The sequence below is a fragment of the Melospiza melodia genome, chromosome 18 (assembly GCF_035770615.1).
Source record: "Melospiza melodia melodia isolate bMelMel2 chromosome 18, bMelMel2.pri, whole genome shotgun sequence".
Taxonomy (NCBI): Eukaryota; Metazoa; Chordata; class Aves; order Passeriformes; family Passerellidae; genus Melospiza; species Melospiza melodia.
The window spans coordinates 12,897,185-12,924,287 of record NC_086211.1 but is presented as its reverse complement, the minus strand read 5'-3'; the positions used below and the strand labels follow the sequence as shown (position 1 = coordinate 12,924,287).

At 41.4% G+C, this 27,103-nt stretch overlaps 1 protein-coding gene across 3 annotated transcripts in view; it reads left to right on the top strand.

Annotated features, from left to right (window-relative positions):
- Window positions 1-27,103, top strand: part of RBFOX1 (RNA binding fox-1 homolog 1) — a 1,162,974-nt gene that overhangs the window by 257,076 nt on the left and 878,795 nt on the right. For all 3 annotated transcript variants that reach the window (XM_063171112.1, XM_063171116.1, XM_063171117.1), the window contains exon 3: window positions 15,777-15,809. In XM_063171112.1, coding sequence (XP_063027182.1) covers window positions 15,777-15,809 — 33 coding nt within the window. The remainder of the gene's footprint in view (window positions 1-15,776; window positions 15,810-27,103) is intronic.

Genomic DNA, 27,103 nt, shown 5'->3' with positions numbered 1-27,103 from the left:
AAGACCCTTGAGAATTAATCCAGATTTTCTAAGTCAGAACTCAAAAAAGCATTTGAAATGTTTGAATTGTTAACATTCAATAACTCCCTTTTCTTTAGAATGTATCCAAAGGAACAGATTCACTTAATTAAAGACTGTGTTAATAATTAGACTTGGAAATTTGATTGATTGCAGAAAACAACCCCAGCAGGTTTGAGAAGGCTCAGGTTGGTGCAGGAGCTGTGCTGAGGAAGGAGAGGTTTGCAGAAGGCTCTGTTCTCCTTTCTGGGGATTCTAGATAGGAAATCTGTCACTTTTTATGTCTTTCAAAGCCCAAGTTCAAAACTTGACAGCAATAACCTTCCAACTGCATCTACATGAATTGGATGTTATGGCTTCAATGCAAGACAATCTCGTGTGAGATTCTTTTGGTTACATTTCAAAGATTTATTCAAACTATATGAGGTTTTGTAAGAAAGAAGCATAAAAGATGATTTTTTTTCCAGGCCCTGGTTCAATAAAGCCCAGAGGTTTGAGCATGTCATTGTGAGCCTGTGACTGGACCTGTGCACAGAAATGAAATCTTAACATCATCTTTACAGCAGGCAGATTCTTATGACTTGGCTAAAGAATGGCTTCAGAGAGGTGATTAGGGAGAGAGATTTTTTTTTATGAGTTAAATGAAATCTCTTGCACAGAACAGGCATGAGATTCATGCAGGAGGTTTCTTTTGCCTGTCAATAACCTGTCCCCAAAATGTAACAGAATAGGTAATTTAGGTAGGAGAATCCTCTCCAAAGTTATACAGTGTGCACATTCTGTTTGTAAGCTTCATAATGAAGATATTTGTCTCTCCATTAGTTGATATTTTCAGTTGCCCAAGGAGTCCTGCAGGATGTTAAGGGCAGAAAAGAGTCTTTGTCACATCACATGAAGCAGATCACGAGCGTGAAGTCTCTGAACTAACCTCCCTTCAAACAGCATTACTGCAGGTCAGCAAAGTTCAAGGATTCTCCAGATCAATCTTTTTCTGTTCATGTGCAAGAGAAATTTAGGACAGAGCGTTTTGTCGTGAATAAGAAATATTCTTGGAATCTAAGCTGCCAGAATCTCCAAAGTGCACACTGTAAACATTTCACTGCCTCAGTGACAGCTAAGTGAGGATGCCTTGCTCATTATCCATAAAGAATATGTGGCACAGATGAGCCCAGAATGTAAATTTCTAAGGAAATGGAGAAAATAGAATTCATTTTTCATGCAGGAATGTGAGATTTTTCTTCTTTTTCATGCTGAAAGGTTCATGGAAAATTAATTAGAAGAACTCTAACAAATATGTTGTGTTGGTAGTGCTGTAAAAGTACTTTTCAACACCAAACGAAATAAGGGAGGCTGCAATCATTGAGGTTAAATGGGAAATGGGAGGAGCAAATGGGCCTTCAATAGCAGCTGTTCATTATAGATATTTTTTTAAAATAAATGCTAGAAATTAGCTGAAATGTAAAAAGGGAGATATAGTTTACTGGAGTGTGGTATGAAATGCAGTAACTGTGTTAAAATTCACCAGAGCTGCTGAAGATTTGTTAGCATTTTGCAGAACGCTTTCTGAAGGGAAAGGAGATGGTTGCACTCAGTGCATCTTTGTGAGCTCTGTCACAGTGAGATCTCTGTGTGCACTTACCAAAACTACAGCCATTTCAATGACACATTTAATTTTCCTGAGAGATGAGGCGTTTGCTGCAGTGCAGAGAGAAACCTGTTTGTTGGCTGGCAGGTGAGCTGGGGCAGGCACGATTTAAGTGTCCCAAACCAACGAGAGGCTGGTTGGTATTTCTGGAGCCCTATCCATTATTTACAGTTACTAGGCTGCCAGGGTATTTGCAGCAATGTCACACTAACCTCCATGAATTCTTGATTGAGAAATAAAAAATTAACAATATGGACTGATGGGAACACTGGTGGATAGAGACAAGTGGTTTTAGAGCAGGCACAGTGCAGTGCTGGTAACACAAGCACACCCCCAATGTCACAGTCACATTTTCTGAAAAATCCTCTTGCCCAAGGTTCTTGTCCTGGGAAGCTGATAAGCCTCAGAGGAAAAGGAGAACAATTCTTATCTCATTTGCTTCTCCTGTGTTTTGCTCACATGTGGAATGTGTTTGGTGATTGTTTACAGACAGGTGATTGTTCAATTGGTTTCATGTGAGTTGTTTTGACTTATTGGTCAACCAGTGCCAAGCTGTGTTGGGACTTTGGAAAGAGTCAGGAGTTTTCATTATTATCTTTTAGCCTTCTGTAAGTATCCTTTCTGTATCCTTTGGTATAGTTTAGTTAGTATTCTTTAGTATATATATATTTATATATATACTATATACATAATTATACATATATATAATAATATTCTAATAATATAATATTATTAGTATAGTATTATTTAATATATTATAGTATCATAAAATAATAAATTAGCCTTCTGAGAACATGGAGTCAGATTCCGGTTCATCATTCCTTCCTGCCACCGGGCATTCCCAGCAAATACAAGATCTCCAACCTCTCAAAGCAGCATTTAGTGCTGCAGAACCTCCCCACAGCTTTCCTCCCCTGCCAGCCCTGCCCTTCTCACCTCCCCACACAGCTGGGACTGGACAGGAGTTGGCTTTTCCTGCCATTTCTAGATCTGCTGGGGTGTCTAAACTTCCCTCAGCCATGGAAACGAGATTCAGGGCAGAGTTTGAGCTGCAATTTCCCTCTAGCAGGTAATGTCACATTATCCTTTGGCATTATCCTGAGGAGCTGCTGGTCCCCTGTGCCCCCTCCATTCTGGGCAGGGGCTGTTTCCCTGAGCCTGGCTGTGGCTTTGGGGCTCCTGAGGAAATCAGCAGAGCTGGGTCCTGCTGGGGTGGCAAACAGCCTGCAGCCAGGGAAACCACAGGGCAGGGGACAGGCTCGCTTTTTTAGCCCGTGGAATAATGGTGGTGATTAGTCAGAAGTAGAGAAGTGAAAAACAGGACTCTTGTGTGGTTTGTTTCTTAGTAACAGCTGGAGCAGGAATTGCCTGGGATGCCAAGGCTTGTGCTGAGCATCCCCAGCTTTAGGAACTGTTTGTCCTGGACTGGGCTGCTCTCATACAGGGGTAGCTTTTTGGCTGCTCCTGAAACATCACTTGTCTCAGGTTTTGTGTTGCTGAAATGGCTCCCGAGGTATTAAAGAGTCTTTTTTTCCCCAGCCCCATGACTGAAGAAGAAGATAGGATTCCTCAGCTCTGGTTCTCGAGGTTGTTTATTTTCTCTTACCTGTTGCATCCCTTCTCTGACCCACTGAGGTCTGTCCTGCAGGTTGGGCTGTGGCACAGTCACTGCCCTCGGGGCAGTGTTATCTTTTTATGCTAAAAACTATGTGTACTTTATTTACAATAATTTTCCAATACCTATCACCTATGTTAAACAGTCTGTCTCTACTCTAAACCAATCCAGAGGTGTCACCATCACCCAGAAGATGGAGGACAGGACATGCCCAGATTCCTCCATCTTGCCTCTTGAACCCCCATTCTAAAACCCCAAAATTCTACTTTATCACCTTGTGGCAAATTAGCTATCATTCTACTCAAACCCTTGTGGCTTGTAACTCCTGGCACAAAGTTGGTAATTGTTTCCATGGGTTAGAATCGAAGGCACTGGTGTTTTTGACTCTGTGCCAAGGTCTCTGAGCCCCCTGGCAGGGTCTGGAGCCCTCAGGGCAGGCAGAGCAATGTCCTGGGTTCCAACACACCTGTAAACTTCTCTCTCATTTAAAGCAATCACCTCCCTCAGAACTAAAGAAATTTCAGGGTATAAAATGGAGCCAGGCTGGGGTGGAACAATTAAGTTCCATACAGTGCAAACAGCTTTGTGTTCCTGACCTTCTCTGGCTCTAATTTGGGGCATAGTGTGGCGTTTCAGGGATGCTCTTGTGTTCTTTTTATTTCCAAACAGCAGCTTCCACTAAAATCTCCTTCAAGTGGAGCTGAATTTACTGTTATTTTATATTGACGTGATTTCTCTCTCCAGAATCTGGTTGTTGGTGGCTTTTTGCTGGTCTATCACCTTGAACTGATGCAGCCCTGCAATGTTCCTTTGGTCTATGCAGAAGGACCTGGCTCAGGGTTCATAGGCAGGAGAGCTTTCATCTGCTTTGAAAGGGGCTTTCAACAACACCTGGTTTAGCATTAGAGCCTTCTGATCAAGAGTGTTTAAATGGTACATTGTAATTGGAAAGCATTTGCATGGACTTCTTAATTATTTTTAATCACCCACTGTACATAAATCCTGGAGTAGATGCTTAAAGAAAAGCTGATTTATTTTTTAATATTTTTTGCACAGGGAAAATTCCAAAAGACAAAGCTATTTCTGCAGGACCCTTGAGGGCCACCACTTGTTATTACATTTTATTACATTTCTTAGATTGAAGTTCTGGAATGTGCAGAATATTATCTGTACATTTTCCTGCTTTTTAACCACACCTTTAAAGTCAGAGGATCCTCTCCTGAAGAGAATAGGTGTTGCTTATTGATACTTTCTGCTTCCTAATTTAAGGCTTTCAGTAGTGCCCACGTTTAAAGTATTTTACATAATTCATTGCACTATTTTCTTCCTGCCCTAGGAAATTATAAGCATCTCTTGCTGTGATCTTTCACTCCGAGGATTAAGACTCTTTCCATATTCATAAATGTGAGGAATTCTAATATCTGGTGTGTCAGGGAGCTCTGGCTGGTGGTCAGAAGGGGCAGGGTGGCTCCTGCAGCAATGCTGGGAATGCTGCTGTGCTGAGAGAGGATTTTTGGGACATTTCAAATCTGTTTGTCCAGCTCACAGGGATGAAGGTTTGCAGCATTAAGCACAGCCAGGAGACAGGTATAAACCTACTAATGATGAGAAATCAGGAGTGAAGTATTTGAATAGCTTACATCTGCCTTTGAGACCGAGTGATCCATCTCTTATTTTGTATGCCTATCAGTCCTGAATCAACAACAGCTGTAGCTTAGAAACAGATGAGACTTTGTCTTAGGAAATGCTTCTGTTAAGGGCTTTTTACAGCCCTGTCACAGTTTAAATGGACTCTCAAGCTGTGCTGGTGTTAAGTCCCCTGTTTGGGGCCGGGCTGATGCAAGAATTGCTATCCATTTCCAGCCACAGTGACTGCCGTGTTGTCAGAAGTTCCAGATTTTAAAATATGACTCAAAATTCTGAATAGCTTGACACATGGCACGTATGTAGCTAACTCTTAGGGCACTGCTGCCTTTTGTGTAATTCAGTTTGCAGTAATAGCTCCCAAAGATAGTAAAATTCCTTTAAAATAAGTACTTTAGGTAGTTAAAACTGAACAATACTGACCACAAATCTTAAACTTCCCACAGATAAAGGGGCTGTGCATTGCTTTATCCTGGTGAAGCATCTCCCTGCTCTCATCTTGCTGATCTATTCCCTTTTTTAATGCTTTAAATGTATTGCTGACATGAGGTTATTAAGAAGAAAGTGTTTATTTTAATTTAGACATCAAAGTACCCCAGTTCTTCTCCCTCCCAGTGGTGAGACTGCTCACTGGGATATTTGGGAATGGTGGTGCCTTCCTCCTGTGCAGTTTACCATGAGAATCTCACACCATGGATATGCACCCTCAGTTCTGAGTCCTCCCAGCAAAAAGATGGAAAAATACTTGATTATTTCTACCTCAGTGTAAGAGAGCAACCTGAACTGGAGATACACTCAAGCTGTGAATGTCAGGGATAAATAGGCAGCTTACAAATGGCATTGAAAACTGTCTGTGCTGCTGAGAGGGTTTGGTTTCTTATTGTTCTGCTGGCTTTGGGTTGATTTTTAAAAAAGAGAAAAGTGGTGTGTTTTGATGAGGATGATACAGAGCGATGGCTTTGCAAAGTGCAGCTCTTTTCTTCAAACATTTGCCTTTTAGACTGAATTTCTTAGGCTGGGCTGCTTGGTTGTGCTCAGTGACAGGCAGGAGCAGCTCTGTGCTCGTGCAGCACGGGCTGGTGGCATTAATGTGTCAACATCTGCTCGCTACAGCAGAGGTACCACGACCTTGCTGTATCATCATTAATTTCCCCAAAACAAACCAGCCAGAACCAGTGCTGGGAGAAACAATTTGGAGGACATCAGCACAGAGTTGAACTTGTTTAGTCTTTGGCATTGATGGAGGGGTTGTTGCTTTTGTGACCAAAACTTGTCAGGACCTCAAAGGTGAGGCCTTGCTTTGCCCAGGGGCTGTGGTCACGCTGGTCCCAACAGGAGGCTCATCCCTGGGAAAGGTGGGAATGAACATCCCAACCTGAGCTTGGCTGACTCCACAGGCTGTATTTTAACCAGAACACATGGAAATGCTGGTAAAGAGCTCTGTCTTTGTTTCTGTTCCCCACGGCCTCGAGCAGAGATGGAGAAATAATGGAGGAATGTGGATATGGATACTGGTGTGTTGTATTTGCAGGGCTCCCATGGCAGGAAGGAATGATGAATCTGATTCCATGTTCTCAGAAAGCTAATTTATTCTTTTATGATGCTATATTATATTAAAGACTACTATACTATACTAAAGAATACAGAAAGGGTACTTATTGAATGTTAAAAAGATAATAATGAAAACTCCTGACTCTTTCCAGAGTCCCAGCACAGCTTGGCCCTGATTGGCCAAAGAGTGAAAACAACTCCCAGCAGAATCCAATGGAACAATTAGCTGTGGATGAACAATCTCCAAACACATTCCACGTGAGCACAACACAGGAGAAGCAAATGAGATGAGAATTGTTTTCCTTTTCTCTGAGGCTTCTCAGTTTCCCAGGAGAAAAATCCTGGGTGAAGGGATTTTTTCAGAGAATGTGAATGCCACACTAAGGAAGGATTTACCTTCATTTAAACTTGTCCTGGGAAGGAGCTTAAGTGCACAAAGGGATTCTCTCTGCCCCTCATCCTCAGGGCAGCTCAGAGTCCCACAGGAGAATCTGGAGAGAGTCAGGAGTTTTCATTATTGTTTTTTAGCATTCAGTAAGTATCCTTTCTGTATTCTTTAGTATAGTACAGTATTCTTTAATATAATGTAGTATCCTAAAGTAATAAATTAGGCTTCTAAGAACATGGAGTCAGATGCATTATTCCTGCCTTAGTCAGGACATTCTCAACAAATACTGCGAATATAATACTGGGAAAAATGCTGTTTGGCAACAGTTTAAATTTAAGGCAGTTATAAAGGTATAATTGAATTGCTTTGTCCCACAAGCTCTAATAATGGCAAATCAGATATACTTGTATAAAGATGAATTATTTATTAAGGCAAATGAACAGACAAAAGATAACAGATGGAAGATCTTAATCAGAATTACTTCCTATACTGCATAAAACTAAAAAAAATATATAGTTTATTAGAACATCATAAAACAGTGCATGATATCAAGGTACTTATATTAAAGCTGTCAAAAAATGGTATGGATTAGGAGTTGAATGTAATTTACCACCAAAATAATGATAATGTGCAGATTCTCTCAACCCCAGGGTAGTAACCATGGACCAGGCATCCCTACTTGTGGGACAAACTCCACACATTTCCAGGAAAATGCATGGAAGATTTCTACTTTGTCAAAGTTTGGTGTGACTTCTGTGGTTGTAAAGTGGATGACTGTCCGAAATCCAGCTTGCCTTGTCAGATGTCCCTTCAAACCAAGATGTTTATTGGCACTTGGGAGAACCCCATCGGCACCAAAGTAACTCCCTGTGAGACATCTTGTCCAGTTTGAGTTATGTGGAATAACTCAAATTTTTGTTATGCTTAACAAACAACAGATGAGGTTTTATGGGGGGTAGGATGTCCTGTGACTCCTGTTGATGGTGGTGGCTGCAGGCATCACCTTCCCGTTGATGCCTAGAGATTTAGCTTCTATATTTCTCACTACAGCTTTAGTGTACAGCTCTAAAACTCCATAGCCTGTCAGCCACTCTTCTCCTTTTTCATTCAGACAAAACAGTTCTTCTCTAAGCCTGAAACTCAAGGACACCTCATTCTGTCAGGCCTCAAAAAGTATAAACAAAAGTGAGTTGTGGGGGAGCAAACTGGGAGTAAATGACTTCATTACCTGAAGCTGTAATTGGAGGATTAACCCCCAATGTGTAAATGGACCTAACTTATCATTATGTAAAAAACTTGTGCCCATCATCCATCCTGGGTGCAGCCTCTGGGAGGTGCATCTATTGAAAATAGGTGTATCTATTGAAAATACCCACTTTTAGTCTCTTAATCTTGGCTAGCCTGTTCCAGGTGGCCACTCCAGGGCATCAGCACGGCCTGGGCAGAGCTGGGAGCTGTCTCAGCACCGGCAGTGCCAGTACCCAGCTCCTGTCCCCCAAGAGAGGCGAGGAGACCCCAAGGCTCCAGAGTGTCCCCTGCCATGGCACTGCCTGTCCCCTGCTCAGCAGCCCAGACTCATTCCAGGGCTGGAATTGTGCAAAGTGAGGGCTGCCAGGGCACTGCTAATGCAGTTCCTGGGTGGAGTTCATGCCCTGGAGGCTGACCTGGTGTTTGGGAGGCCGATGCTCTGCGAGTGCCTGGCTGCTGCATGGTGCAGGGGGATGCAATTTTCGGGGCTAATGATGGTGCTGACCTGATGTCCTCACACAGCTGCTTTCTATTACTGCTGCTTAACTGGGCCAGGGCAGGCTCAGGGGACTGGCTCTCTGTAATGAGCTGCTGTGCAATTACAGCACTTACTGCAGGACACCAGGGCTAAATCTGCCTCGTTTTTGCTTCATCATCTATTTTTATATTATTCTGGCATAATGTGGGCATTCCGAAAAATGTGAGTTTATTGCTCCTGGGTGAAATGGATAGTGCTAATAGTGCTGCTGAGTGTGGTGAGGGAATTGTTTCATTGCTGCCTTTTTGCTCTGTCCTCTTGCCTCACAAAATTATTGACACGTGAAAGAAAAAAATCTTTTTGTTTATATTTATATTCCATTATTTTTCCTTGCTAAATTAAGCAATTAATGTAATTTCTTACCAGAATCCATGGAAAAGCTGTAGTGGCTCAACAGTTTACTTGAAAATGCTTTGTTTACCTTGAATTTGAGATTTAGTTTATTGCAGTTGCATTCTGGATCATGAATTTCTACCATCTAATAAGTGTGAAATCCCACTTTTGCTGACTTCTGGAAATTGCCAAGATTATCATAGGCAGCAGTGCATGAGGATATTTTGCTAAAGGTATGGATAAAGTAGGTTTAGGTTACTTTTAAGAGGACAGCAAACAAAGACCGTACATTTTATTGCATACAAAACCTGTGTATTTTTTTGTGCCTAGCTTATTGTGTATTGATGTTTTCTCTCATTACCTCATTGTAAGAATAATGGAATTTATTACCAATATTAAAGAGGAGCCATTTGGCAAGTTCTGTGCAGGTCACATTGCTTTGTAAAAGTGAGTTCCAATTTCAAAAAGAAATCCATGTCGTTCTCCAACTGTTTTGTACCAGGCACACAAATATACAGAATCTTTCATGAAAATCATTGTACAAGTTAGTTAGAACAAGTGTTTCAGGGATTGTTTTCCTTTTATTTATTTATTTTAGAGAGTTTATTTGGTTACACTACAGAATTTTTTAAGAAGATGATATTATGACTGAGATTTCATACATTAAGTGAACTATCCATGATAACTATTCCACTCTTTGCAGACTGATTTATAGAGCAAATTTAAATTAAAGATCTTAAAAGGCCAATATTAATTGAGCATCACAAACACTACTAGGATGTAGTTAGGAGTAGATATATTTTTCATCAGCTGCTGAAGTCATTGCCTGTAGACTTACTGAGTTAACAGAAATTTAGAGTAACCTAATGCTGTTATCCATAGCAGTAAATAAACTGAGCAAAATTTAATTAAAGATACATATCTATGAAATATGAGTCTTGATTCCCCCTGTCCTCCCTTCAGCATATTCCATTCATGTATGCCTTTAATAGATTGGATTTTTTTGCTGGGCACTCATGTGTAACAGCCATAGGTTGTTGTGTTTAGCCTTGTGGAAGCCCCAGGGAGCTGATCCTGCAGGATATCCCTGGAATTTCTCACTTGTGCTCTCAGGAGCAAGTGCTGAAGGGCAGCATTTTACCTTCACAGCTTCCGTGGGGCCCAGGACTCTGCTTTAAAAAATTAAATCTGGGATTTAAAAATGTAGGCGTTCATTTTCATGTCCCAGGCAAAAATCCATCTGAGAGTTTTCTTTTCTGGAGAGTCTCAGCCTGGCTATCTTGTTTGTATTGTGAAGAGAGGAGTTGCTATAAATAAACCTCTTAAATCCTTCACAGACAGTTTTAAAAAAATATCCAAGGTGTTAATCAAGAAAAATAGTTTTAGTTTAGAACTTCATTTGAGCATTAGTCAGAACAAGGGTAAGAACACAAATGGAAAAGCCCAGCCTTGATGAGTTAACATTTTTGCGTGAAGTCCCACCTTCCTGACACTCAGGAGCTTGCGTGACCACTAAGGATTAGGTTTTTAAAGGGTCATGCAGGGCTTCTTGGTAGGCTTAGGCAGGAGTGGGGATGTAAAAGTTCATTTTGCTTCACTTTGCACAATTGCTTTCAGAAATCAAGGAGGGGGTGAATGAAAACTGATGAATTGGCAAGAACTGCTTTAGCAAGAAGGTGATCTCTCCTGCATGCGTATTTTTTATGCTTTTGATAGATTTAAATACATTTAAAGAACAATTTAGATTTATAGCTATATTTATCATGATTACTTCACTAAATCTGGCAAGGCACATTAGAATTCCATGTTTCAAAGGCACAGTGCTTTAGGAAGTGAAATATTACAATATGGTTTGGCTTATTTTTCTAATTTTGCCAATACTAAAAGTGCCAGACAGTACATTGCTGTAGGGGGGTAGAATATAAGAAAATAAAGGTAGTGTAGAAAGCAATCTCTCCCCTAAGGAACTGCAGCTGGGCCAATTATCAAAGATCAGGAACAGGCCTGACTTTACCAGGCCACAGCTGTAAGCAATGAGAAGCAGAGTGCTAGAAAAGAGTGGGGTGGCTGGGTGAGAAGGGAACTGGAGTCAGTGGCTGCTTTGGGAAGAGGAAAGGGTCAGAGCTCTGAGGAGGTGACCATGAGAAACACCAAGGAGGTATGGAACTGTTGTGGTAAGGAGACAACAGTGTGGAACCCCTGCAATAGGATGGCAACAAATTGCAATATTCCTAAAGGCTTGTTGGTTGGTTTGGCTTTATCTTTTTTCTTTCTCCTGTTTCCCTGCTGTTGTTTATCACAGTGGAGCACGGAGGTCACATCATGGAGTCAGAGCTGTGGTTCTGCTGGAGCAGGGATCCTGGACAAGGGTGAAATTAAGGAAATGTCTTTTTTAGAAAAAATAGGGACAGAAAAAGGGTTTCACACTGGGGTGGGTGAGATGGGAGAGTTCAGTGAAATTATCACTCATCTCCAGGCACAGGACTGATCAGAATCTTGGCTCAGAACATCTACCTTGCAGTTTTGGTTGGTTTTTTTTCTTCTTTGAGCTTTGACATAAGCAATTTCTTGTACTTTTAATACAAAACTGATACTAAATGAGCTGTCCAGTCTCATGTTTGAGGAGCTGACTTAATTTAAGACAGTTTCCTTTATTTCTTTTTGGTAAGGTGTTGTGTTGAGATATGTAACAAATAGCGGCCATTTGCTTCCTGGTTTAGAATTGCAAATATTGTCCTCTGCTCATTCTGGAGAGAGGAACTATGCATGCACCTCAAGATAAGACCTCTCTATATGCTAAGAGCAGTAAACATAGTTTAAAAAACTCTTTTTGCAGTGTCATCACCATGTCTATGTTTTTGTCAGTATTTGCAGGATTCTTCATGTAGAATGGGAAGTTCTGCATTGAGTACAAGTTGCAGGAATAGCAAAAAAGCCATTTCTAAAGGTGTTTTCTGTGTCATGTCTAGCTTGCAGCATAAGAAGAATAAATTGCATCTTGCTTGGGAAAGTGACAGAAACCCAGGGTTTTGTTATGTCACAGAGGGATTATGGTGAGAGAGACAAGGATCCCTCACCTGAGCCATAATTCCTCCTGCTGAAATTGCTGTGGTTTCAATCAGGGCATCAAATGTCATGGGGAGAGAGAAAATGCTGATCCCTCATGGGAATCCTGGGCCAGAGCAGTGGATTATTGCAAAAGGGGTTCTGCAGAGGGGAATGAGGCGAGCTGATGGTGCCACACCTTGGTGAAATTGCTGTGGTTTCAACCAAGGCACCAAATGTCATGGGAGGAGCAGCAGGAGAGAGAAAATGCTGATCCCTTACAGGAATCACAGGGCAGAGCAGTGGATTATTGCAAAAGGGGTTCTGTAAAGGGGAATGAGGTGAGCTGGTGATGCCACACCTTGGAGAAATTGCCGTGGGTTTCAGTTACGGTCAAATGTTTCAATTAGGGCCAAATGTAGGCCAATTTTCTCTCTCCTGCTGCTCTCCCCAAATGTCATGGGGAGAGCAGCAGGAGAGAGAAAATGCTGATATCTTACAGGAATCACAGGGCAGAGCAGTGGATTATTGCAGAAGGGGATCTGTAAAGGGGAATGAGGTGAGCTGATGGTGCCACACCTTGGAGAAATTGCTGTGATTTCACCAAGGGCATCAAATGTCATGGGGGAGCAGCAGGAGAGGGAAAATGCTGATCCCTCATAGGAATCCTAGGGCAGAGCAGTGGATTATTGCAGAAGGGGATCTGTAAGGGGAATGAGGTGAGCTGATGGTGCCACGCCTTGTCTGCAGCCCAGCTCTCCTCTCTGCCCGCTCCCACCTTCTGCAATAATTGCCTTATCATGGACACATCACTCCAGGTACTTCTGGCCTGGGGTAGGGGTGAATAAATTGTTTTTGTGTCTGGGGTGGCTTGGCTGCAGATCTTAGCTCTCCCTGGGGAGCTGGAGAGCTGGCAGTGCCTTCTCAGAGGATTTAATTGAGTGATCACACTGTGACACTCGGACACTTCCTCAAAAGCCTCAGCAAAGGCTGGCTTGGAACTGCAGCTCTTTGTCATCCCCATTACACTGCTCCCATGTCTTCATTCACTGCTCCTCAAAGGTGACAGGGGATGCAGCTGCTGGGCTAGAAATTACAAGTTTCAGGAACAGGGGGGTAGGAGTGAGGGGGAGGAAGAAATCAGTCATACAGATAGAATGATAATTCACTGCGTTAAGACACAAATAAAAATCACTGTTAAAACTTTTAGATAATTGTCAGGTCTTCACAGACTAACAATAGTCAGCCCATTAATTTAATGAGTGTTATTTGACCCATAATATTAAATGAATGTGTTTCACTGTTTATTAATTCAACATTAGCTTGAGGAATGCCATTATTTTAGGTAGAAACACTCCATCTCTGTCTCTGTTGGTGTAGTGGTGAGTGCACTATCAAAGATCACAATCTCTGTGGTGTGAGGATCATTCTGCAGAGTTCCCAGAATAACTCGGGGTCTGTTTGTGCCCCTGTGTCCAGCCTGGGTGCAGATGTTCTCTCAGCTGTGCTGCTGCAGATTTCAGCAGGAAAACTCTGCTGTGACAGCCTGGCACCCTGACCTGCTGAACCAGGTCCACAGAAAGCTCCTGTCTTTGCAGTGTCACTGTGTTATTTGTCATTTTGTTTAATAATTTTTCATTAGTATGCTCGGCCTAAGAATGTGCTAATGGAATTTGATAAAAATGTAAAGCTGGGAGGAATTGCTAACACAGAGTGTGTTATCCAGGAAGAGATGGATGGGCTTGCAGACTGAAATAAAAGTGAATTAATGTTAGTAATACCCAGGAAAAGGTCATGCTTCTAAGAACTAACTGGAATTCAGCTGCTGAGCGGGGATTTATCAGACAATAACTTGGAGAAGAAAGATAGGGACATAACATGTCCAGTGGTCCAGCTGACCACGGGGTGACTGTAAAGCACCAGGAAGGCACAAAAATATAAAAAAGAAATACAGTCTTTGGACACTTAAGGTGAATTATTAAAACAGAAGAGTAATTGCCTTGCAAGGCATTAGTGAGTCCTGGAGTAGTCACATTGTTCAGTTTTATTCACATTTCTTGCAAAGCTGATAGAGGGAGAAGATGTACACCTTTGACAGAGGGTTTAGAGCAGGATTTATGGCAGCTTCAGGAAGCTCCACTCCAAATTCTGCTGGTTTAAGACAGGCTTTTGGTATATCCTCTACAATATAGGCTTTTAGTCATTTGCCTCCAAAAAAGATGTAATTACATTGATATAAGTGGAGTGGAACTCTAGGAGTCTATCAGTAGAAAGACATTTTTGTGAGGGGATGCTACCAGAGTGACCTAAGGGAATGGATGGGATGTTTTTTTGTATGGTTTATTTTGGAAAGGAAAAATAACTGCTAACACCAAAAAATATTGATGTAGAGGAACAACAACAAAAAGGAGATAGGTTGTTTGTAAATAAATAGAATTTAAATAAGGTCAGTTCTGCTTGTGTGAGAGAAATTCTTGAACAGCTTCAAAAATCCCATTAGTGACAAAGATACACATTTCAAATAGAGCTGAACCTGGGTTTGAATCAGGTTAAATTAAATAACTGTTTGTGATTGCAGGTGCCGTGTGGTGATGAGACAGGAGTTCATTTCCATTCCTAAATTCCTCTGGAATAAGTTTTTGACGAATCCACCGATGTCTTCCATTGAACAGCAGCTCTGCACACAAATTGTCTCCTTTGCTGTGCCGGCTGAGCTCTGCTCAATAAAATCTGAGCTCTGCTCCACCTTCCCTCAGCAGGGTCATGGCTGGGCACTCCTCCTGCTCCTGGGAGAGCTGGGGATGTCCTTTGGAAGGGATGATTAACAGCAATATAAAGGAAGATCTATTCTCCTGGAGACAGAGTCATAGCTGGGTGTCAGTCTGGAATTTGTGAGGAGACTGTTAATGGCTTTTCGACCTAGTACAGTGGTGACAGTATTGGGACACAAAGTTCTAACAAAGATTTTTTTTTTGTCTCACAACGTGGTTAAACAGCCCTCAGAGTCTAATATGAGCTTATTAACTTTGTGTCTGTTGTTTGACCTATGGCAGTGTGTATGTGTCTTAAAATGTTTCAGTTGCTTTAAATGATAAATTGTTTTAAGTTGCTATAAGTGATGAATTTCTCTCTATTGCCAGCAGTGGATTTTGTGCAGTTTTTCATAGCAATTGACTTTGTATCTCCCTGGTGTTGGGCAGTGACCTGAGCAGAGCTCAGTGTACCCCTTGGGTGGCAGAGAACTCAGTGATGTTGGTGCTTCAGGGCAGCTTTGGCTGCTGGCATTCAGCCCAGCAGACTGTCCCTAGTGAGAAGGATCTGGCCAAATTTCCTTTATCCCGCTCCACATGGAACTTCAGGCCTTCAGTGTGTTGCTTCTACCACTGTGGAACTGAACTCTTACCAGAGAATATCCTGGGAATTGTGTCTGGCTTGGAAAGCTTATGGGTGCATTATGCTTGTCATCAACAAACTAAAAATTAGTAAAAATAGAAACATATTTTCCCAGTTCTCTCTTGGTGTATTTCCTGGATTTTTACCCAATATTCCTGAATTCTGCTGTTTTAATTTATGCCTGGTTTTGCCTTCTGATATGCATGAGAGGTGAATAGTCTCAGTGTGAAAGACAGTTCTCTTCAGTTCTGTTCCCTGAAGCCATCAGAACCAATTGATGTCAGTTACCTCAAAAGCCAATTAATCCCACTCCTGTTTTGTTGGATCAATACTAATGCATTTTTCCTGTAATTTTCAGGTTTTGACATCGCTGGATGCCAGCAAAGCTGAGGTAGGAAATTCTGTCTTATACTGGTGGAATGTTAAATAGCTCTCAGTGCTTCTGATAGAGGGGCCAGCTTGCTTACAATCTTGGGGTGAAAGTTTAAGTTACTTCAGGATGGCATTTGTGCTGCTTCTAGTGCTTAATGAGCCAATATTTGGAAATCTGGTCACGGTGTAACAATATTTAAGCTCATAAGCTCTAGGAAAGTTTTGGCATTGTGCGTGTCTTTCTGAAGGTTTCCATGGCATCAAAACCACACAATTCAGAGGTTTGTTCAGTGTTTGTTTTTATTTCCCACCCCTAGAAGGTGCAAGCTGACCTTGCCCTGTGCCCTTCCCTTTTTCCCCTTTGATATAAATGGGGTGGAACTCTATGAGTAGAAAGAGCTTTTCGTGAGGAGATGGATGGGATGGCTCGTTTTGGATGGTTTATTTTGGCTCTTCAGCCAAGCAGGTTTGTACCTGCTGCAGAGAGTGGTTCAGGGCTTGGCACATGTTCTGTCCACCTCCACATGAGCTGCTTTGCTGACTCTTCTTGTACCATGAGCTGCTGGAGCATGGGGGAGCAGCTGGATTTTGTGCTGAGTTCTCACTGAATTCTGGAGTGTCATCAGCAGTGTTGTGTGTTAGGTGCTTGACATTGCTGCAGGTTAGCTCGATCATTTTGGACTCTCGTTTGTTTTGTCAGCTTTCCTCTTGACGTGTGAGTGTTTCTGAATGGTCTGGAGGTGTTCTTAGAGGTGAAAATGTTCCGATTATTGGAGGATGTTTGGAGTAACTGACTGCTAAAGAGAAGTGGCAGTCCTTTGTGAGCGCAAAGGTGCTCAAATGCATTTTCCTCTCCTGAGCAAGCCACTGCACTTGTAATGACTGGCAGATATTTTAATTTGGTGCAGAGTGCCTGAGTCATTTACTTGTAACATCAGTTGGGAGCTCAGAGTGTTCCTTGTGAAACCCTTCTCAGACTCACAGTAGGGAATTTGTGGTGTGCTCCAAAGCCAATGTTTAACTGTGACAAAATGTGTAGGTGACTCTAACTGCTGGATAAATTTTTAATATGAACCTTTGGTAAATTAAATTGCATTATTAAAGAGAATAGATAAACTGTGCTGGTTACTTCAAAGAACATGAGTTCACTTGCATACTGCAAAAGAATGAGATCATTCATTTTTATTTAGATTGAGACTGTAATATCAGTGTTCAATTTAGCTGGTCTGATTCAATTGCATACTTGGCTTGTCTCAGGGAGTTTCAGGAGTAGGATTTGTATCTGTTTTTTCACTGTTGCACTGTTCAAATGTTTGGTGCTGTTCTATCAAGAGCCTGCTAATAGTAATTTTCAGTTTCTTGTTTTGTAATGGGATTTTGGGGGCTGAGATTTGTCACTGTGGGTATTGCTATTGACTCTGCTGCCTTCTATACAGTCTGTTTTCTTATTTATTTGTCAAATGTTCTCATGTAGGTTTTTCTCTTGTGTGTGTAAAATTCTGGGAATATTGCAAATTTCTGCATTGGCCAGTTGAATTGCTTTGTTTGTTTGAACTCTATTGATTCCAAAACCTTGAGTTAACACATTTGGTTGTTTTTTAAGAGCTCACCAGCTGAGGTTTGTGCCCCAGCCTGTGGGGCTCCTGACTTTGTAGGCACAGAACTGTGTTTGAGAGGTTATGGTTGGGTGCTGTTCCTCCCATTCGTGAAAGGATTGGCAATATTTTTCAATACAGGGCAAATTCTAATTGGAGGTAAAGGGTAATTAAACATTTTCCTTTATCAGGGATTAATGCTGTTGGGAAATAGTCTGAGTTGAGTGGAGTAACTCACCTAGCATAGCAAATAAAAAGATAACAGGCATGCAGAACTGGTTGATGGATTTCTTTGACATAATGGCAAGCTTCCCAAAATTTCTTCCTGAAAGCCCCACGGGCCCAGCACTACAGTTCTGGTGGGGTTTGAGTCTTACATAACTGTGGGGGTGACAGGACACACAGGACATTTCCTCAGCTTTGACAACAGTGGCCCTTAGTTTTGCCTGATTTGATTTGATTTTGCTTTACCTTTGTGTCTTCATGAACAGTTCTGAGAAAGGTACGGCCCCAGATCCCCTTGTTCTGGCTTACCTTGGTGCCAGGTCTTGTCTCACTAGAGCTCCTCTGTTGTTTGCTGCTGGAGTGCTTGTGTGGAAGGTCTCTGCTCTGCTTTTGAATAAAAACAGCACTTAGGTTTGTTTTCTAAAATCTTTTATCAGAGCCTCTACTCTGCTCTTGAACTGTTGATCTGAGTAGTCTTGAAATTTGTTTATTCCTTTTTCTTTTGTTCTTAGGTGACTGCTGTGTTCCCTTACTAAATTTTGTATGAAGTCTGGATGAGAGCTTAGTGTGTTTGTGCAGCTACTGAATGTTTCAGGAAGATACAAACCCAGCTGGGCTTCTTCTAAATGCTGGTTGCCACATAGCACCACAGAGATGAGAACATCTAGAGGAAGCTGTCAAGTGATCCCAGCACCTTCCTTCCATCATTTAACGCAAAGGGACAACAAATAGTGACAGAGTCAAAGCTGTAGGCAGCAAAGCCTTCCAAAAATAATTGCCAAATCTGCCCACAGAATGTCTGTTAGGGTCATAGTCTTGTAAATATGCAAGCTGGAGGCATCTTAAAAAGGAATAACTTATGCATAGGTAGTCAAACACAAAGATTTCTATCACAGCTTACCCTGGTTTCTTGTTCAAACCCAGATTTTTTTTTGATTCTTGTTCAAACCCAGATTAGCAGTTTCTGTCAATACAATTACAAAATGGGCCTGAGATCAGTCTCAAATACACCTGTACACTGTAGCAATTTCCATAACACACAATAAAATAAATTTTCATATAATTTGATGAATACCCTTTTTCCATTCTGCTGACTTTATCTATTACAAGTATATGGCATCTAGTCCTTTTATTGTTCTTTGTATGTACATTTTTGCCCATGAAAAGATGTCTCATTCAGCAAACTATTTGACTTTCCAGAGTGTTCTTCCTTCTAATTAGCAGTGAGAATAAATGATCTTTATGTTAGGCAAAGCATAATTTCTTTTCCTTTTTTCTGAAACAAATGGTGTTACCGAAATAGAACAGAGAAAGCTTGTTGTGATTCCTCTTTTCCTCTGCAATATTTGAATAAATGATACAGTGAAGTTCAAGGCCTTCTTGTGAGAAGTGAGAGGTCATGCCTGATTGAAATACAAGTTCAGCATAACTGTGTGTTAGCTCTCTGCCTGCTTTAATGGGAGGGATGTCAAGGCAGCCTATTTTTTACTCTCATAAAGAAAAGGGTGCCAATATGTCTCAATAAAATGGAATCAAAATCAGCTCAAAGCCCAAGGAGGTTATTAAATCACAGTTTACAGGAAACCTCAGAATAATAAGGAGAATATGGTTCTAATGATAACAAAAGTGTGGCTGATTTATCCAGTGATCCAGCAGGTCCTTGATGACCAGGGAGTGTCACTGTTAAGCCCCCCATGTCCCTGATGTGGCAGGGATGGGTCAGGCTGGGGAGCAGTGTGCTCAGAAAAGGGTGGCACATGGATTCCCTTCTTCCACCCTCTGCTGCCCCCTGGGATTCTCCAGAAGAGAATCCTCTCGCAGGACAGGCAATTTCATTGTTTTTGATTTGTAAATGTGCATGAAACCCCCGTCTTTGGGCAGGAAATGTGTTTGTGTGGATGACGTGATGAACGTGCACGGTGTCCATGGAAGACACGGCCTGAAAGCCACCATGGAGTGCTGTGAGGGAGCTGGGCGTGCTCAGCCTGGAGAAAAGGAGACTCAGGGGTGACCTTGTCACTCTGTACAGCTCCTGAAAGGTGGGTGCAGTCAGGTGGGGTTGGTCTCTTTCTCCAGGCAGCACTGACAGAACCAGAGGACACAGCCTCAAGGGAAGTACAGGCTGGATATATAGGTTGGTTAATACAGGTTGGATATTAGGAGGAAGATTTTTACAGAAATGGTGATAATGTTCTGGAATGGCTGCCCAGGGAGGTGGTGGAGTCACCATCCCTGGGTGTGTTTAACAAAGCCTGGATGTGGCACTGGTGCCAGGGTTTAGTTGAGGTGTTGAGGATGGGGTGGACTCCACGATCTTTAAGGTTTCTTCCAACCTGGTCATTCTGTGGTTCTGTAAAGGGTTTGTGCTGGCTGATATTATGGTCTGCTTGCCTTGCACTGCTCCTGGGGGCCCCCAGCCCACCAGGCTGTGCTGCACACTCTGCCCAGTGTCTGACACACTCTGGAGATGCAGAACAAGAGGAATGAAGGAATCTTGTGGTGAGGCAGCAGCAGAGCTGGGGTCTCACTGCCAGCAGGACCATTCCTGCTTCTGCTGCCTGCTCCTGGTGCCAAGGTGAACTCATTCCTTTGGAAAAGGAGTCAGTGAGGTGTGTGTGTGTGTAAACAGATAGCAGAGCCTGCTCAGGAAATATGCCTCTACCAATATTGTCCTACGGTGGCTGCTTTGATGCTCTGCAGTGTGCTCTGTTCCTGCTAGACTTATAATTCTTTCTGCTAGCTCATGAGGAATTTTTAAATCCTGTTGGCTGTCTGATTGATTTCTATGGGAAAACTATGATATCAGTGGGAACTTTATCTGGGGAGAGATGGATGCTTGGCTGGATGCTGTCAGGGTAAATTGCAGGTGCTGCTTTAAAACCCCACAGCAGATAAAAACATGTCACTCAGCTCCCTCCCCTCCCTGCCCTACTTTATTCTCCCCAGCACGCTTAACATGCAAGGACCTCGTGTGCCATCACTGCAGGGGATGTGTGTGCTCAGGACAGGAGACATTTCCATTTCTATTTTCAGGTTGTTTTTCAGGATGAGTGAGTGGATTACAGCTTCTCCCCGTTCTGGTGCATCAATACTTTGCATCAGCCACAGCTTTTGCTTGGAGCTGTGCATTGTTAATCACACCCAGCTCTGTATTCCCTCTTCCCTCCAAGTGGATTGAGGCATGGAGTGATCAATCATGATGAATGATAAAGGATTGGCTATTAGTATTTCTTAAAGTTCCTATCTTTAGGATCCTTGGCAAGAAAATACTTGCTTTTAAAGAAAACTGCATATCTATAGGAGTATAGCATAAAGCTTTCCTTGTAGTCATAATTCTGAGTATTTTGAAGTGTTTGAAATCTCTGTAGTTTGTACTGGGACTTCAGAATTTATCAAAAGGATAATTATTGCAGTAAGATTGTAGTTTTTGCTAGGTCTGTTGAAATCACTTCAGATTTGGCTAAATCAAGCTGCCACAAATTGTGTATAAAGAGGTACCAGTATATATATATATATATATATATATATATATATATATATATATATATACTGGTACCTATTTTTATACATACATATATATATATATACATAAATAGGTACCAGTTTATATATAAACATATTAGATATAGTATATAAATATATATATAAATAGGTATCTTTCTCAAAAAGATAACTGCAATGGCGCCATAATTCTGCATAATATATCTAAGAACATTTATAATTTCAAGTGCAAAATCAAGGCTAATAAATGAAAAGTATTTTTAATTTTCAAGCTTTTAGAACTGAACAGTTGTAACTGTGCAGAAGTTGGGATTTTTGATGTCGTGCCTTCAGTTATTTCCACTAAAATGTATTTTTCAATCATGCAAGCTGATTAAGGGTCTGAGCTCCCAGTGAAAGGTGTCTCTGGGTAACTCAGTGTCCCTTATAAATCCTGCTGAGCACCTTCTGTGTCTGCAGATCCCCAATAAAGCCTTGACTGGCAGTGATGGGTGCTCCCAGCTGGAGCAATTATCCTGACAAGTTAATATGGACACTGCAGACGTGGCAGGAAGGAAATTCATGGCACTGTGTGCCTGGAGGCTGACCCTGGCATGTGCCTGGGGTGCAGCCCCCCCTGGACACACCAAATACCTGCCTGCACCAGGATTTGATGGATTCCCCTCCAACTTTTATTACCAAAGGCAGAATCCTGACTTCCTTTTAAAATTTTGAGGTTTAACCACATTAGCTACATAGAGATGTAAAAGGACTACACAAAATGGATGGAGAAGAATTATACAAAGTTTTCATCCATTTTTAACTTGAGCATGAATTTCTAGGATTGTGCTCCTTCCCTCTGAAATCCTGTGCTGTAATTTTAAGCTGTGCAGTGTGAGAGACAGTCTTGCTGTAGCTGCTACTGTAAAACCTAATTTGCTGCATAAAATATGAGAGCTATAGTGAAATATGAGCCTGGAGAGCAACTCTTTTGATCTTGAGTACTCAAAAGGTTGGCATGTATAATGGTATGAAAATAAATGATGTCAAAACTGTAGGATATAATTTATGGTTTGGGGACTACTTTACTCATGGAAGCAGAAGCTTCTACCACTGGAAAGCAAGTAGTTCAACAAAAGATAATGAATGGAAATTACAAACTTTCACAAACCCCCAGATAGATTGAATTGTGCAATTCATCAGTTTAAACACAACCAGTTGTCTAATTTACTGTGCTTATATATTATTAAATAGAGCATTTATAATATATATATATATGATTGGAACTTGAGCCTTCATTTTGTGTTTCTTTAAATAAGTACTAGGCTTTAATTGTCATCCACTTTGGCAAGGGCTTGGACACATAAATTATCTTTAAACTACCTCAAGTCGAGTGACAAAAGCTTGGGTCATGTAGGCTTTTAAAAAGGATCTTTTTGAGGTGTCCCAGCACAGCCTGAAGAGTGCCCAGGTGTGTCATGGTGATCCTAGGAGGGGCATCACAAAACAAGGGCAGAATATTTGTTGACTGAAATCTTTATGGCTTTATACCATGCAGGTTCTTATGTGTGCCCCTGGTAGCTGAGACTCTGTTGCTACATGGGTTTAAGAATTGGGATTTTTTTTTTTAATATATGTATGAAAAATGTTCCATGGACTAATTCAGTTACCTCCATTTGCTTCATTCAAATTTGCACAGCCTTCCCCAATAAACTCTCTGCAAACAGTCTTTTAACTGGGCTTGAAGTTTGAAGGGTTTAGTTGCTTGGTTTTGGTTTGGTTGGGTTTTTTTGTTAGTTTGGTTTGGGTATTTAATTTTTTTTCATTTTTTTTTTTTTTTTCTTATTTGTTTGTTTTGGTTTTGTTTCTTGGACTTTTTTTTTTTTTTTTTTTTTTTTTGTTTTGTTGGCTTTTTGAGCCTCTGTCTTTCTTTTGAGATCTGCTTTGTGAAGTTTCCACAGGCTTCTCTTTGTCCTTCTGTCACCCAAGGCTGCCCAGTCCCTTTGGTGGTGCCCCAAGGCTGTTCATGAACAGGGTGAACCCAAGGCTGGCGTTGTGTTGGGTGTCTCTGCCCTCTGCAGAGTGAGGTCCTGCAGGGAAATGTTGGACCCAGAGCTCCCCAGGCTGATGGGGCTGTTTGGGTCCAACCACTGGGCCTGAAGCTGGAATTCTCCCCCAAGGGTGTAAAGATTGCATCCCCACCAACACCCCCCCTAACCTGCCCAAATCTGTGTGGACAGGGCTCTTAGGAGAATTCTGAAAGAAAATGAGATTTAGTAATGACAGCTGTGAGCCACCCTGCATGCCTTTCCTGTGGGTGTAGCTATAAACACACACATTTCATGGACCTGTGTCTCCAGAATGTGTTTCAGTGCATCAGGAATTTGATGGTGACAGAAGTGAGTATAGGCTTGTCTCACTAAAGGCTTGGTATTGACTTGAAAGTGCACTTTGTTTATTGATTCTGTTTCTTACTTCCCTTCACATCCTCTTGCTGAATGCTGTGAGTTTTCAGTGCCTGTAGGAGAACTGGATGTGTTTTGATGAAGGTTTTAAAGTGCTGTATTCATCACACTTCTGTCGGTCCTCAGTGGTGGATTTCAGGAGTATCACGCTGTCACAGCTCTAGATGGGCCATATTGATCTTGATGATTAAATCAGCTAAAGAAAACTTGATTTCTGAGGGAAAACTTAATATTCTCAAAGCCCAAATGTCTCCTAAATATTTATAGGTGAAGAAAGTTGATCAAATACCTTTGTTCTCTGATTATTACCATGAGCAGCAACACTTAGTTCAGATTCTCATCACAGTGATGTGATGTAGTAATATATAAATTCCTGTGTATGTGTTTTCAATCATGGGAATATGCAGAGGTAACTTTTTTCTTCTATCTTGGCAAGGCAGGAAGATAAATAGGTAAAAGTGTGTATGTGTTTAAGCAATAAGGTTGGTTTAATGGTTCTGGGGGGAAAATTTCCTCTGGTACACAGAGTAGTGACTTGATTGAACAGGACAGAATCATGCAGTTCAATTAATGTGCAAATATGTGTTCACTGAACTTTCATTCCATTTATCACATGGACATGGAAATAGGGTCATTTTTTATCTCTGTATTATGTATATGACATCTTAGTTTGCTTCTTGCATGCTGCTGTGGGGAAAATAGCAATGTGGCACACCAGAGGCAAAAAGAATTGGAGATAAATTCCTCAGCTGTCACAAACATATTTAAGTAGATCTTTGTTTGAAGATAAATCTCTTCCTTCTGCAAGGACTAACATTCAGAAGGCTTTAGCATGCTCTTCCCATTAAAATTGGATGTGTTCCCTGGCTGTGTGCTGGGAAAAATCATGGGCAACAATTGTCATGTTTATGAAGTACGTGGTTAACAAAAGTGTACTTACAGAAAAACATCAAAAGCAAGTTTTAGCTGAAAGTACATTAATATTTACCATTACGTGTTTAAAATAAGGAGCCAGATATTTCAAAGTAACTTTTTTTGATTCTTACCAAGGTTTTCTTCCATCCTCAGGCCTAGTGAAATTTGTTTGGGGACTGTTCTCGTTCCTTTGACTATTTACTGTAAATCAGGTGAGCAGGAGTACAGGTGGTTATTCAGTTCTTACACTGAAAACCTGTACTGGTATATTCTGTTAGTAAAAGTAGAATGAATAAACTTCTGCCTTTTATTTTACTTCTATAATTGGTGAAAAAAAAAGTTTCCTTTTCTCTTAATATGGAGCAAAAATATACAGCAGCAAGGGCAAAAGATGAAATTTCATAAGTACAATGTAAATTAGGGTGATAAAAATTCCCTTCTTAAGGACCTGTAAGAATACTGGAAGGTGGTTAAGAATTTCATTGTTCAGTTTCACTGAGAGTCTGAAGACCTTTTGGCTGACATGGGCAGCTGTAAAAATGAAAGAGTAGCTGAATTCCACATGGAATTGTAGCATTTGCAGGCAAGGCTTATAACCTTTAAACAAAGCACAGGCCAAATTCTCTGCCAGGGAAATTGGCAGAGCTTCATAAACTTTAATGGAGCTGGGCCTTAATGGAGCTGTGCCAGGTTTGAGGAGCAGTGAACGTGAGCTCAATTTAGGCAGGAGGTGGCAGAAGCTGAGGGAGAGAAAGAGGAGTTTAAATTGTTAATAATCAGTCCCCACAGGTCACTTAAATAGGAAAAGGTCTCAGCCTGGGAACTGCAGTGTCTGGTGAAAGCCAGATGTCTTTCCATCAGATATTTAGTTCAACAGCTTTAATTTGTATGCGAAAATGCAAAAATTTGATTTCTTATTAATTAAACCTGTACTGCTGCTTAACATTGTGCCCAAGATGAGCAAAAGAGATATTTTGGGAAAAGTTTCTGAATGGAATGTGAGGAGTTTGGAGCAAAGAAACCATAAACTCCGCAGCAGGACAAAGGGGAATGTTTCCATCAGTGCAAACACATTGATGCAGCGCTTAGAGAGCATGAGGGGTTTATGTTTAGGGGAAATAATGTGTTTATAAAATAGATATTCATAGGTAACATTTATTTACAGATAAAGCAATTGTGAGCCAGGCAGCATTTTGTGTTGGGACTTCACCAGGAAGTTGTGGAAGGGTGCTGCTGCCCGTTCCCATTGTACATTTGAAAACCAATTTTCTTAGCAGCAATACTCCCTGCAAAGGTAAATATACAGAATTATGAGGGGATGTTTGGAGGCAGTGTGTGTTTGGTTCATTCTTTTGACTAAGTACTAAAATATTTTGCTTTCCATTCAAGCTTAACAGCCACCAAGCATGTTCAGGAAACACTGTTCTGTACAAACCCAGGGAGAGTTTGATTTAAAACTGCTGTGGTTGCTTGGAGAAATGTTCATTTTGCTGTAATAGGGGAAGAGAAAATCAGCGTTGTTCTCCATCTCCTGCCTGGCATAAGCTGGGGAAGGTGAGCAGCAGTACCTGCACTGGTGTAACTGCTTCAGGGGGCAAAAAAGAGAGAAGCTGCTGCCCAGCACTGCAGAGGAGAAAATAGAAGAGCAGACCTGGGAGAGAGTCTGCAGTGCTGGAGGAAAGGTGGAGCTGAGTGGGTGAAACAGAGCCTTTCTCCTCCCCAGTCATGGCAGCTTGGCTGAGAGATCAACAAGGCATAGCCAAAATATTTCTTTTTCTTGAGTTTTCTCAGAGGTCATAATTAAACCACGTCTTGTAGGGGAAGCCCCCTTTGCTTAGGGGAGATCTGAATTTTCCACCTTAGGAAATGGCAGATGACAGAGGCAGCCTGGGGTGCTTAGTTGCTTGTTAAGGCACCTTTTTCCCTGGGAGTTCCACATTCCTCTGCCACTGAAACCTGATTTCAGTTTCTGGTCTGTGATGGTGTTCACAGGGGTCTTAGGATGAGGGAAGAGATGAGGATCCATGTTTCAGAAGGCTGATTTATTATTTTATGATGTATATTACATTAAAACTATACTAAAAGAATAGAAGAAAGGGTTTCATCAGAAGGCTAGCTAAGAATAGAAAAGGAAGAAATGATAACAAAGGTTTGATTGGCCATTAATTACAAACAACCACATGAGACCAATCACAGATGCACCTGTTGCATTCCACAGCAGCAGATAATCATTGTTTATGTTTTGTTCCTGAGGCCTCTCAGCTTCTCAGGAGGAAAAATCCTAAGAAAAGGATTTTTCATGAAAGATGTCTGTGACACTGGTCTGATAAAGAGTTTTCAATTACTTGTAGTGTGGAAGTGGTTTCTTCCCTTTATAATGAATTATTGCATATGATGAATTATTTGCTGAATTACTAACGTGTTCTAACTAAAGGACATTGTTGGATTGGGAGTTTATGATTTTGGGACTAGGCTGAAGTCTTCAGAATCAGCTTCACAGGGTTTCTATAACAGAGTAACTCCCAGCAGTTGGTTTGAAAATTGCTCTCCTTGCTGTATCTCATTTCCTTCTTCCTCAGTGCCCTTTGTTCCCAAAGGACATAGTGAATGTCCTGAGTAGGATTTGAAGAATT